This window comes from Branchiostoma lanceolatum, chromosome 3 (assembly GCF_035083965.1).
Source record: "Branchiostoma lanceolatum isolate klBraLanc5 chromosome 3, klBraLanc5.hap2, whole genome shotgun sequence".
Lineage (NCBI taxonomy): Eukaryota > Metazoa > Chordata > Leptocardii > Amphioxiformes > Branchiostomatidae > Branchiostoma > Branchiostoma lanceolatum.
This window is the reverse complement of record NC_089724.1, coordinates 15,631,974-15,646,434: the sequence shown is the minus strand read 5'-3', so window position 1 is coordinate 15,646,434 and position 14,461 is coordinate 15,631,974. Positions and strand designations below refer to the sequence as shown.

General features: G+C 39.8%; 1 protein-coding gene across 2 annotated transcripts; it reads right to left on the bottom strand.

The window, feature by feature from the left end:
• Window positions 1-603: 603 nt before the first annotated feature.
• On the bottom strand, window positions 604-14,269 carry LOC136430569 (fibronectin type 3 and ankyrin repeat domains protein 1-like). Of its 2 annotated transcripts, XM_066421299.1 has the most exons (12): window positions 14,116-14,269; window positions 9,621-9,795; window positions 7,913-8,037; window positions 6,636-6,717; window positions 5,861-5,923; window positions 5,368-5,442; window positions 4,546-4,611; window positions 3,769-3,934; window positions 3,326-3,469; window positions 2,944-3,021; window positions 2,475-2,519; window positions 604-2,272 (listed from the first exon to the last, which is right to left on the bottom strand). In XM_066421299.1, exons 1-12 carry the CDS (start codon window positions 14,120-14,122, stop codon window positions 2,174-2,176), a joined length of 1,125 nt encoding a protein of 374 aa, XP_066277396.1. In that variant the 5' UTR covers window positions 14,123-14,269; the 3' UTR covers window positions 604-2,173. The 2 variants fall into 2 exon arrangements, with proteins under 2 accessions (XP_066277396.1, XP_066277397.1); XM_066421300.1 differs by lacking the exon at window positions 5,861-5,923 and having other exon boundaries at window positions 14,116-14,268.
• Window positions 14,270-14,461: the final 192 nt, after the last annotated feature.

Below are 14,461 nucleotides of genomic sequence, written 5' to 3'. Positions count from 1 at the left end.
TATTTTTGCATTAATTATGCAAATTTGCATAATTGGTATCTGTTGATGCTCCACTTTCCATAAACTACATGTTACATGTATTTGTCTTATAATGAAAAACACTGTAAATATAGATTTTCCTCATTAGCTATGCAAATTAAGTCCAAATTAGCATAGTCTGCACTTCATTGTGTATATATCTGTCTAAGCTACCTGCATACTAAATATCATGGAAATCCGTCGTTCCTCTGTTCAGTTATTCTCCTTAGAAGATTTTTACAATAACCCCCCTGCAATTCCAGAGCAAGCTGCTAGGGGGCCCAAACCTACACCACTTCTTTATTACATCACAAGCTACCTGCCACACAAAAATCAAGACCATAGCACGACCAGGTCAAAATATACAAAAATTGAAGTTCTGCTGCAGTACCAAGGTCACATCCCAGGGGGCCCAAAATCGACCTTAAATTTCGGCTTCATCACATCCGCCCACACACCAAATATCATCGTAATCCATCGAGAGGTTCTTGAGTTATGCTGACTACAATAGTCCGGAAACACACACACACACACAGACACACAGACACGCCAAAAACAATATCTCCATTTTCCATGGAGATTAAAAACAGTCCAATTACATTTTTAATCACATCTTCAGATGTCCCAAATATATACACAAGGAAGTATCACATACATACATACATCCATACATCCAAATGTTGTCATAACCAATCTCTATCACACAATATCATTGTTGTCATGTAGCTGAACACACACATCCTCTTATTCCCAAACTGACAACATAGTTCAGTTCATAGACAGGCAATATATACATTGTCAAGTTTTCACTTACAATTAGGATTAGTCCATTTTAATGTAGAGGGTAGACTCAAATTAATTTTGTACCCAACCGAATAGTGGTGTTTTAATGGTATAAATCTTACACATTGATATTTTCTTGTTTCATATACAAATTAGAAACGAAAGAAAACATCTTAGGACTGTAAAAATTAATTGGCAGACCTAAATAACGTCTTGTTTTTCCTCTTTTTGAGTATCATTCAAATACATGTACATAAAAAGGTCTACATGTAACAATGCTGTACCAAAATGGGGCACAAACAAATATAACCACAGGCTTGTAAACAAGATACTAAATCATGATGATAACATTTGTATCATCAGGTGTCCGAAATATGAGTTGTCAAAAAATGCTCAACAAAATGTCAAATTGTCAATGTTGTATCCTAAACATAGCGCACCTCTACTTTATCATTGCAGTCTAGCTGCAAGATTTCTATTCATAATTTCACAGAATGTAAACCCGCAACATTAGCATCAACCAACGTCAGAATTCCTTTCAAAACGCATTAAATTCATTCTGCTAAATCTATGTCATTAGCATGCTATAAACAGCAAAATCTTAACTTGTCAGTATACATGTAGAACAACCTATCTTCTTTTGAATGAATTTGAGAGTAATAATCTGTAAGTTTCCACAATCATAACTGTTATTTTTCTGGAATACAGCAATTCTGCAATTTGTCATTCATAAAAATGTGGTCTACGACAGCACCAAAGATGTCTTGTACTTAAGTCACTGTTGATATGTAGAGCCCCCATGGCAATAATGGTAGATTTTGAAGGCATGAGAATAATCGTAACCAACTTATGAATGAGAAGATGCTAAATGTACCACAACCGACAAGTGTTTCATGTTCCAAAGTTAGAGTCTCAAACATTAAGATGGTGGCCATTTAATGACACAAAACTGACATTTGTATGTTGTGACCTAGCCACAACCAAAGTTACAACCAACACTGGACTTACTTACCCTGCAAATACATCATCAAAGACACATCAAAGTCTTGATTTTCATTGTGCTGTGAAACCTTAAACAGTATGCTACTCTTTTAACCTGTTCTATTTAACACTGAATGGACACAAACTTATAGTTCTACTCAGAAGTGGACGGTGCACTGATAAAATTGGGCCATTCTTACACAGTTCACTGGTTTAAGATGTGCGCAACACAAAACAACACATCTTCAGAGAAGTGCTGACTATCAAAAACTAGTGACTGTAAAATCATTGTTTGGAATGAGCGACACTTGGTCAACACTTGTGTGGCTACTTTGTAGTGTAAACTGGTCAGTCATTGAGTGGGACGTCGGCCGCAGCTTGATTAGACACACTAGTGGGATGTCGGCCGCAGCTTGACCTGCTGGACCCTCTGGTGTTTCCTCTTCTCCTGGTCAGTCTCCTGGAGTTCCTCCAAGTACTTCACAACAGGCTGTATCACAACAAACAAGCAAACAAACATAAACAAATGATAGTGGATGTTGGTAAATCCTTTATTTAGATGATAAGCAAAAAGAGATCCATAAGGGTGTCCATTTTCCCATCATCGGATAGTCATACACTCATATACCCTGTAAGTACTAAAATTTCCAACGACATAGCTAAAGCAATACATGGTAAGATAGATGTCTTACCCGTCTGTCAAAGGTATGGGCCATCTCCACTGCTCGGCTTCCAAACTATGACAAGTAAAAAACAAGGGCGTGATAGGGTAAGATATCTATTCACTTGCAATTACCTGTCACCAATATGCGAATAAAATGTATACTCAAACCTGAAACAAGTTTTAACTGTAATAGCCAACACAGAAGACTGGTGTTGCACAGTCGAAAATTTGGGTAAGTCCAATTTTTTGTGTTGGCCACTACAGTTAAAACTTGTTTCAGAATGACTTCTACCAACACAGATGAACTTTCAAGCTTTCAAACCTGTACTAGTAACCACCTCACTTTTGGGTGGTCCCATAGATCATTTTTCCTATTGATCCGAACATAAAGAATCCGATTTCTAGTGGCCAACTGTCTGATGTGACAATATTCATCAAGTCCCTTGAGTCGGGAAGAACACGAGACGGAATCTTGAGCCACTCCAACCTCCACGTACCTCGTTCTTGACCTTGAAGTCTGCCCCTGACTCCACGAGTAGCTGCACCAGTTTCTTGTGACCGTTCAGGGCTGCAATCTGAAATTCAGGAGAACTACGTGTAGATGTTTGGAAGCTAAGTGCAGTACCAATGGTCATCCCGCAGACTTCAACCGTTATACTATGGAAACATTTGACTTTTGCAGGAAAAGTTGACTTGCATTAACTTTTACAAAGCAATTATACATTCATCAAAAGTTAATGGCTTGAAAATGCTGAGAAGTTGAATACAAGTAAGAAAAAAATTACTTACACATTAAGTTTCCCCACAAAAAAACTTAATACTACTTCATACTTGTAGATTATGCATCTACTATCATATAAGATATATCCCTCAACACACCATGAGTGGTGTTTTGCCATCCTTGTCTCTCTTGTTGACGTCTGCTCCAGCCTTGATGAGAAGTTGTGCGATCTGTTGGTCTCCGTTCAGGGCTGCCACTCGGAACAGGGGCGTCCAGCTGGACTTGTAGTCCTTCACATCGACCTAACCAATCATACGGCAACACAGGATTGGAAACACTGGATACTATCATAATAGTACTTTATCATGCTGCAAAATCCTTCAAGTGGGTAAAGTCTGTAAATCTTGAAAATTCAAGATGGTCTTATTTTTATATTGCCTTTCCACTGCAAAATCATGACACAACAACTATGGGCTTTTGTGCTACTTATAAGCAGTAGTGTTGAGAGTGCCAACTAAAAACATAGCAGAAACCTCCTTGCCACCTCTACCACAAAACTAAATCCCCACGAAAATAACTGAATTTACAGTTCTATACGCACCTCTGCTCCGTCTTGTATCATCCACTCCACCACCTGGGCATGGCCCCCGTCACACGCCCAGTGCATGGCGGTACACCCGCCCAGGTCACGTGTCTCCCAGTCGCAGCCGTAACCTCGCAGCTGCTTCACGATATCCAGGTGCCCAGCAAAACAGGCCAGCATCAAGCTTCATGGGATGGAAAGTGCTTTGTTGTTATCATGGCTGTCAGACTGGGTTAAATTCTATATGGCCTGCATCAGTCAGTATTGATCATGGTAAAATCCTAATTCCCATGAGCCCTACAGCATTAGCTATGGCTACACAGCCCCATGCGAGAATGACAGTCTCTGGGTTAAATAGTGAATGAAATACATGTGTAAGTGAAAGTGATGTCGACCCAGTTAGCTCACTGAAGAGCTGTATAATTCTTCCACTAAAAGAAGACAGGTGATATGTACACTCAGTATATTCATTGTACCAAGAAAGTTCCCCTGACTCTATTCGACAAGCACAATGAACAGTTGACCACGGCTTAACATCCCGCCTTAAGGGCTGCAACCATTTCCATTAGCGTGCAAGTCAGGAGAGCAACAACAGGCAGCTTTTGAACTCTCGACATCTCGGTCCAGAGGCAGGGTAACAAACCACTGGACTACGCATGATATTGCGATTAGCTTACCAGGTGAGGACAGCAAATGTGAAAATGCCATGTGGACATTCCCAATCAGAACACAAAGACTTACAGCTTTTTCTCCTTAATGTTAAAAACTGACAGAAGTCTTAGCTTTTGGTCTTACCAGTTCTTCCCGCTGCTGTTTTTCTCGTGCACGCTGGCGCCACATTTCATCAGGACATCGATGATGCTGGACAGAACAAAACAGACCCAGCTTAAGTCAGGACTCTTTTGAAACCCCTCCATGCAGAGGGAATTTATGAGAAATCTGATACACCTGTGAAACCTTCATTAATGATTAACGAGTTACGGGAACAAAGGTATATCCCTCGTGCTGGGAACACACCCTAATAACATAATGTAATCACCATAGGAGTCACTGAGGTCTTAACTTCAGTGGCTGGAAGTACAATACTGCAAATTCTTTAGTGAGATGTATAATCTTTAATGTAAAGAGAAAAGAAAAGAAACAGGATTATCTTGTAGTAAGAGGAGATTCTGAAGGAAAATGCAAGGATGGGTGAACACAAACAACTTAAACCTCTGGCACATTTAAAAAAGGTTAGATAGAAGATAGTGTCTATTATAGCAGCCTTTTGCACACTCAGATATAACCTTCATTAACATTAATCCGCCAGGTTACATGGTTTGGCCCCATTGACAAATAGTGCAGCACCGCCCAGGTATGCACAGTTTAGATATATAGATCTCTTTTGACTCATTTTTTCAGGGTGGCAGATATATCTGTGTTGGATTTACGGTGCTTGACACAATATGTTCAAATTTGCAGAAAGGACGTTGAAAAACAAAAAGGTATCATCTTTAAACTTGCAGTATACGTCTGCGCTGTTGTGTAATAGTCTTTATAGACTGACTGACTATATATATATACGCACAAAATCTACATTGCTTTGTCTGAAATAGAAGGCAAAAGGTATCTTCTTACCCACTGAAGCCCCTCTGTGAGGCACTCATGAGAGCTGTCAGACCATACTTGTCAGGAACGTCCACTCCAACATCCCTGTTAGGAAGACGAAGAAGAGTCAGAACCATTCAGTCAAAAAACAACCCTCTCCCATAAGCCTTGCAAAGACAACCCTGACAAATCTAAATAGGATACAGAATGCAAGGCCGCAATGGATGGGGGGACTGGGGAAAGCTCATATGATCATGGCCATGCACTGATGCCTCAGAAGGTCAGGCAAGCTGAAGGGAAGGGCTGAGGAAGTATGGAGAAAAGGTTCTAGGTTAAAGGCATAAAGGGAAACGTTCAGTCAGAGATCCATGTAGATTAGGATTGATGGATCACCAAGGCAAACCATGGTGAGAGACCAGGAGAACATGAGACTGTTGCACATTAAAAGCAGGGCATGGATGGGGTTAAGCAGAGGGCCAAGCATGTAGCCTTGCGGTACACAGCCAAGAGGGTAGCAGGTTACCTCCGGAACCGGCACCACTTGGACTCCCCATCCTCGTTAGTAGAAATGTGTTCTGTGGTCTCTCTGGGGGTCAACAACAAACCGTTAGAGCCTGACTCCTGTCTCAAGACTTTTAACAGATTGTAGTTGGATTTGTATTGTTTAATGGGGAATTACATGAATCTAAGGCATCTCCATGATGGTTTCACCTGTCTGAAAAACTGCTTTGACACAATCCACAACTTTGATGTAAATTTCATTAGTGGTGTTCTAGACTGAAATGCTGTCTGTTAGGGACTCAGCCCATCAAATATCCTTATATGACATGGGAGGGGACAAAATTTCATCATGATTCATACATTTTTACAGAAGGTGAGGTAGGAAATATTCAACCACATGAAAAGTCATTATTACTATCATAGCAGTGTGACACTCTTTCCCATATGTAACCCATATCTGCAAAACAAAAACATATCATTACAACTGTTACAGTTAATTTACTTCTTTCTACTGAATTTGACATGAGGATAAAAAAGGTACATCATGCTGCGGCAACAATAAGAGTGTGTGATTTGCCATGTAAAAACTGTTTTTTCTAGTTATTGTATATAAGTACTGGTTAGTTCTGCTAGTTCACTTTAGTGACGCTGAAGAAGAGTGATGGATGTCACTCGAAACGTCCGGAAATAAATCTCCGAATTTTTATCCATTTGTAGAGTTTGAATTGTCTTTATATAATAAGAGTTTCAATTTGAGACATGACTGTGTATATTACTATAAACTAGCTAGACCTTACCCTGCCTCCAGAATCTGGATCACAGCTTGTACGTCGTTGTTGTTTACAGCTTTGTGCAGATGCTCCGACGTGAGTGGTTCTCCTGTAAACAACAATGTGTAACAACAAATCTGTTGGACCTGTGGCACAAGAAGATCAGCTTTTACATTGTAAAAAAATAAAACAATGTTGGCTGTACATAACACGATGTATAGCCCCACAAATTGTAAGCTCCTCGCAATTCAGGCCCTGGCTGTGAAGAGTGAGTAGTCCGCCACCCAATAACAATAACAAAACCATAAAAATCTCATATATACTACAGTGTGCTTTCATTGAAAAAAGGCCAAAGACAGTCACCATTTCTATACATCTCCTTTTTTTACAAACCTGGTTCCAAGAAAATTTCTTCATCAGAATCAGCATCAAAATATTGAAGCACCGGCACAAATGACACTTGTCTCCTTCCTTGCAGTCCCGTCATACTTTTATCCCCCCTTTTGTCTTCATTATCTTTCACTACACACTTATCCCCGTCTTCGACAAACTCCTCGCTAGAGGAATACTCTTCCTCGTAAAACACCACCGCGTGCTTTTGCCGGGAGGCCATATTGGTGGATATGACAGTGTATAAGACTGGTTTGATATTGTTTGTACTGATTGTGACCTTTAGGAGTGGGTGCGTCCATGGTGACACTTCCCCAAAGACCTGGGGTTACCTGGGAGCTAATTCATCTAAAGCCTCCGAGGGAAATGTTATGACAAGAGTGGCAGAGACAAATGAAACATGTCTTTGTGATAAAACGACATCTGCTTCATTTTTACTTCTTTTGCAATTTCAATTGTGATTGGCGATATCTATAAAACCTATATTTCCAGTTACATCGTATTGCTTAGAAATTAGTATCAAAGGTGTAAAACGGCATGAAAACAAAGGATGATAGAGGATTTTTACCAAAACTGACAGAACTGTCCAAGCGAGAAAGTGATAAAGCAACTGTTAATGTCATTTGCTTAAAAATATTACAAACCCAGCCTTCACAAAGAGACAAAAGACGGATCCCGACGGTCCATCACAATCAACAATTCAACCAATGACAGCATAGCAATTAGCAGTTCGATCAATGAGAGAGTGGCTGCATGCCATCAAATATTTGCATTTTAATGTTTTATTTTGCATTACTTAATTGACCGACGGGCTATGGGATAGGACAAGGAACTGTGTACGTTAAAAATCTGTACCACGTCATAGTTAAAATATATTAAGAACATTTTTCATGCATGTATAACATTGTACTCACTTGTAGTGGACACTGTGATAGCCGGACTGAAGCCACTCGCCTCCTCATCATTGACCGCCCTCAGTCTGTACCTGTACTGAGTCAGGGGGTCCAGACCTTCTATTGTGTAAGTCTTAGCATAACCTCTGTGGATCAGACAACAAAAATAATTATACATCTGATTTTTTACATTTTCATAGTCCTATCAAGGTTAATTCATATACATTTATTGAAAATAATTGCAATTTTTATCATTGACATGAAATCCGGCAAAGAACAGTATAGTCTGCAAAGTGAAAATAGGAACATTGCTTGATGGAACAATTAGGTAAAAAATGAAACCTGCCCGCCCGACATGATGATGATGATGATGTTAAACGCCAATGACTGAAAACATGGGAGATGCAATTTCTTCTGCAAAACCTAAATTGAAACTGAAAATCTCATAATTTTTTAGAAATACTGATAGTTTTCTTCTTAGATAATTACCTAGAAGACAACACTTCACACAGCAAAAAAGAATGTGCAATCATGATAATACACCTGGTTTTGTAATTATAGCAATTTTTGACCAATAAGAGCTAATATCTCCAAGACAACCTGTATGGAGCTGTGGCATTTGACGACACAAAAATACATACTCGTTAAATCAACAGCTTTTGCTTGACCATACAGAAAACAGAGGCCACTGTAAGTATAAAACAACCCCATACAGCTGACGACAGCAAAGCAAACCTCTCAGAACCCCCCATATAAATCATAATGGATGGCCCAAGGACACTGGGACAACACAACTTTGATGTGAAGTACATCCACACACATGTACGCTAGCCTGTTGTAACATGATGAATAGCACTTTATACTGGTGGGACAGGTTTACAAGGGACGATATGATAGGTTGTGATATAACAGAACATAATAGCACAGGATAGTGTTTACATTCTTTAGTTCTCGGCTCAAGGGATATAAACTCAGCTCAGGAAAAATGCCAGCTTCTCAACAATGGCTCACCACATGTTTTTCTTTAGCTGAGAGAGATTTTAGCACTTTGCAAAAAGCTCTGTACATGTACATACCAAGCATATAGTTACAACATTGTTGGCATGTATGCCTATAGAAGATACATGCAAAGGTCTAATTGTCGATATTTGGAAAGCATTTCACGTCTGAGCTTGCTCAGGTACAATTTAAGTCATAAATGTTAAGTGCCCATATGTACATGTATGCTTTCAGAAGTGTGGTAAATATGCAACGTAGTCAAAAGGTCATCCAATGGTCAATTTATAATGTAATAAGACAGAATGTTTGCAGCATTCTGAAGTGTAAACACATATGGCTTTGTCCTGGGTGCAGTAGTGTATGGAGGCTGCATTCATAACTTTGCCTATACTTACTACTAGGCATGAACTACTACGATGGCAGCCAGGCTAATATTACATGTACAGTACCTTTAATCTAAAACATTCCTGAATAGAATACAACATTTTCATTAAGAAACTCTGACAAATCTATGGCTAAATTACTACTAGTATAGTAGTGACAAGAAAGAATCCAACACACTTATTGAGAAAAGTAGGGGTGACCCGGTATGCTTGGCTAAAACAAGCGAGCTAGTCTACAGGATATTGCACTACTAGCTAGTGAAAAAGCATCATGCTTCATCCTCAGCCTGAGGTTGCTAGACTAGTCATTGTCATTAGAATATCTTTGCTATCTCTTTAATACTTACACGTAGATGGTAGCAAATCCCCTGTTCTTGTCCTCCTCCTGTAGGCAGAAATGAACCCTCCCTGGGCCGGTGTCCCCTCCTCCCCCATCTGTCCATGTTTGTGCATGGTCCCAGTACAGCTCTATACTGTGGTGGGTTACCTTCCCCACTATGGGTGGGTCAGGCCGTTCAGGGGCTGGAAACGAAGAAACAAAGATATAAAAGACTGTTCTACTGCAGTACCATAGAAAGCCACCAGGTGGCCCATAATCGAAGTTGTCCTCTGCTTTGTCTCATTATGAAAACTTGTTGGGCAGATTTTGATGATTTCTCAAACACATCTAAGGAGAGTAGCATTCTTTAAAAAATCAACTTGACAGGTGGGAAAAGACAAGGATTTAGTACATGGGGATGAGACAGTTATCTATTCAATGGGATGGCAAAGAGGGTTAAACGATGTACCCTATACATTTGTGTATCTGCCCTTTTCTATAACCTAATTTTCCAAAAACTGTTACTGTAATACTGGCTACGTGACCTTTGTCAGCTAAACAGTTTAATCTAGTTGTGCTTGGCAAAATGTCATTTCCTGCCATTAACACAAGGACCTTTGTAAAGTGCCATTTAAATGGTCCAGTCAAGAGGGCTATACTTGGAGTGGGCGTAATGCCCGAAATCTCAACCTTGAAGCACTCAAGACTCATGTAAAAGATCTTAAGATGTTGGAGAGTAGAATCCAAGAAAGTGCCTTGCCCTTAAGGGTTTGGTTATTGTGTCCTTTACCCAGGTCTTAGAGAAGATCCCCAAGACACACTTTGACTTTTATACTACTTAGCCAGTAGATTTGTTACCATGCAACTATCATATGATACAACAATACGAGTCTCTGCTTATAACAGCTTCTGAATTCAGTTACAAGAATGTAAATAAAAAATGTATATACTACGAAAGATATTAAGGCAATGTAAATTCATTAATTTTCTCAGGGACTTGATTTTGTGGCAGAACGGTAAATGAGGTTATTGTGCTGTAATTTCGTGGTTGAAACGATACTCTAGTAGAACAGTATAAAATAAACAACCATGAATATTTCAAGATTTACAGTATACCATTCTTGTCTGAATTTACAAGTTGCGAGCAACGAGACATGAAATTGCATAATGTTAGCTAATCCAGTCAGAGGATACCTTCGGTGTAATGTACTGGACATAATAAATTAGACCAACCGGTAACTCAGTTAGCTGTTAGCGGAAATAATGGTGATCCACATGTATTGTGCTGATATGTTTAGATAGTCATATCATTTTCCATGTGTATATTACGATATCAAAGACGGTCATAGCTTAGGTGGGACTGCATTCCTTTAATTTCCAAATTCTACCTATGGCAAGGCTCTAGGCAAGGCTTGAAAAATGCTTTTGGTATTTGATTTTTATAGTACCATATTGCAAGATGTTGAGATCTTATCCTGCCATCTCTTTGGCAATTTTTGGCAACTTGCAGCTGGTTGCTGTGCAACAGTGTCGGAAATAGTATTTTGAGTCTGATCACAAAGACATTTGCGACAGTTCAGCTGCAAACGCAAGATGTTTTCCTGTGAAAGTTCCTTGTAATTCTCCAGTCCCACCAGGTGTAAGTTGTCTCAGGCCAGAGAATAAGGCTTTGTAGCCTCCAAACCAATCTTCCGCTTGGATCAACACATTAGGGAAGTTGCTGTTCTTGCGGATTCTTCCGTCTACGTTTCTTGGATACATAGCCGCCAGGAATGTCACCCTCCGACGCCCAGCTGTTACATGGTTATATGCATGACATTGGTTTTTCAAAACACCTGTAGGGTATGAGGCACCTAGAAGGGATTTTACACACATTCCCCTTTAAATCTCTCTCCTATAGTCTTAAATGTATATGCTTTGCAATAACGTACAAAAATAGATGCTAATTTTCCATCTGTTTTCATGTAGACCTCGTGTTAAATTTCTACTTCCATCCATACTTTCATTTCTAATGTCCAAGAAAGAAGAACTAAGCCTTTCAGAACAAAGCTTGAACTCTCCCGAGAGTTTTGCAGAACCACACACTTGCAGACCAACCCTTGCGGGTTACAAAGGTTCGTAACACTTTGAGGCTTTCGTGAGCCCCTTAAGGGTTCCCCAGACACGTACTAGACACTGTGCCAAGTTTTTACTTTGTTCTGCATGCCTGTACATCAAAGCCGACTGACCCATGGAGGCAAAGAACCCTCTCCTTTAACTGATTCTTCCCAGCTTCAACTCTTGTTCAAGTTGTTGCCATTTCAGCGTACCGTGCAAAACACTGTAGATATAAAGGATTACTGAAACATAGAATACATTCATGTGAGAAAGCACAGGTAGACAGAACTGTCTTTAAATGATTTGTAATGATTGATTGATATGTCAAGGTTACTCTGATATAGAGGTCGAAATGTTGAAATCACATCAAAGAACAGTAGTTGCTGTTTTTGCAGCCACTAAGTTGGGTCAGCTGAAATGCATAACACTCAAACCACTTCACACACTTAACTACAGAAACTCAACATGATTCACTACCTGGTATTAGTACATTTAGTACATTTGTACTATATATATGCAATACTATATTTGTATATATAGCAGACCATGGTACGTATATTTACTTTGTCCCTAACCACAAACACACGCAATGCCTGATTCGGCATTTTAATCAGCCTCTAGACTTGAAAGACCTTGTATGGACAGGTCATGCTGTTTTCTTTTAGAAAACAACGTTGTAGATACGGAGACAGCTAATGATGTGGTAGAAATTTATACAGCCTGGAGTCATGTTTAATATCTAGATTCCGACATAGGCTGTCCTAGATATGTCAGAACTATATCATATATGCTGGACAACATCAGATATGTTTGCTATTGATTGCTTGTCCAAGGAGGGTATTGGCATGGGAAAGGTAAATAAACCAGACTGAGGATTTGTTTGAGTATCCTAGTTGTAAGACACTGTGGATTGTGACCAGTACTAGAAATAATAGCTTTAGGCTGAACTAAGAGACTAAATGTATCAACTTGAAGGTTCATTTCTTTTTCAAAAAGCCTTGAAAAACTATTCCTATAACTGTTGCAACTTCCCATCTCTTTGATTTGATATTTAACAAGTTTAAAAGTGAGGATTACACTTTGCAAAAAAAGTGTGGCAAGTGGCTCTTTCTTTTTTTCTTATATAGCAAAGAGGTTCGACTATTTCAAAAGACACTCAATGCGTCAAACCATTTTATGGGAGGTTATAGTACATATTCAAGTACATGTATTATTTTGTGTGTGACAAAGTGACTCTTTTTGCTAACATTTGCAATAACTATGGAACTGTCAAACTATCAGATCACCCAACACCTTGCTGTGTTCCCCTCTCTTTACATTACGATGCTTCAGTGAGTTGGGCAAACATACAACAAACATGACGAGTCACCCTGTTTCAAGAGTTAACTATTTGTGACATGACAGTGGACGTCTGAACAGTGAAACAAGAAAACATAACTTTTGTTCTCTGTTGTTGCTTTCTAAATGCATGAAAGACTGCAGAAGTTCATATCCTCAGGGCACTGTTAGCTCAGCTTACCATCACCAGGCCTTTGTAATGACACACATGAGGTAAGTCGCACGGTCTCCTGGCTCCCGGGATCAAACCCGGGCCCGCCAGCGCACAGACTGCACGCCATAACCCCTAGGCTAAAAGGTCTGGACCAGTTAGACTGATAAGTTAGTGGCGCTTGAAACCCACTGTTACAGTAACAAAGAGGAAGATGATTTAAAAACCTTAAACTTATGTTAACATAACATAACCATGAGCCCTGTATGGCCCCAAAGAATAATTTAGACCCATGGATGTCTCAGCTCAGTCACTGATGAAAGGTAGTGGATGCTGTCTGAAACGTCTGACTGTTAACAAATTATCTATACAGTTGCTTGAGTTCGACTTTTGTGTTGTGCACCTTATGACCTGGATTTCTAACCTTCATCCAGGTAAATGTTTTAAAAGGGAAATATAATATTTGGAAGGAGGCCAAACAAAACACACATATAACGTCACAGTCCAACCTGTACCAGTGACCACTTTTTGCTGGTCCCTTAGATATTTTTTTCCCATCGGCACAAGCATTAAGAATCCTGTCCATAGTGACCATCTATCAACATAGACTTTATCGGTTCCTTGACTGGTCTTCTTCAAGTTCTTGGGTAACGTTAGTTTGTTAACTATACAATTTGTCTTTCTTTTTATTTCCAAACAATTCAAACGTTTACGGTGTCCACATTTCGGAGACACAAACTGTGTGCTCTTGCTCTTTTTGTGGTCCGATTCTTCTTTCCACACACGATACTCTCCCACACGCAAATCAATACTAGTATACTTCGTTTACCGGTACCAAGAGCCGCCGCCCCCCTCCCCCTTAACAACGACTGCGAACTGAAACGTCAAAACTGAGTAAATCAACATGTCTCCAACAAACTCAAGCTACAGGACTCACCAGACATCGTTGGAGACCTCAGGAATCTTTTCTTGCGGCTGGTGTGACCGTTTTCGCTGCAGTTCCCGATGAGTGTGCCTGGTGAGTCGAGCACACCTGAGTGTTTACCTGTCTCCTACCACCAGGTATGCAAAATACTCACCTTCATTATGGCCGCCAACTCTCGACCAATCAGAGAGCCAGGATTTGGTACATACCATTGTGACAAACAGGGGTGTAAAATTAAGACGCAGTAGGTACCATTGTGACAAATAGAAGTGGAAATTTTAAAGACGGCCAACAGGACGACAAATCTATACGACGTATGCATTCAATCTGTAGAAGTGTTGAGGGGGATCTAAAGGAA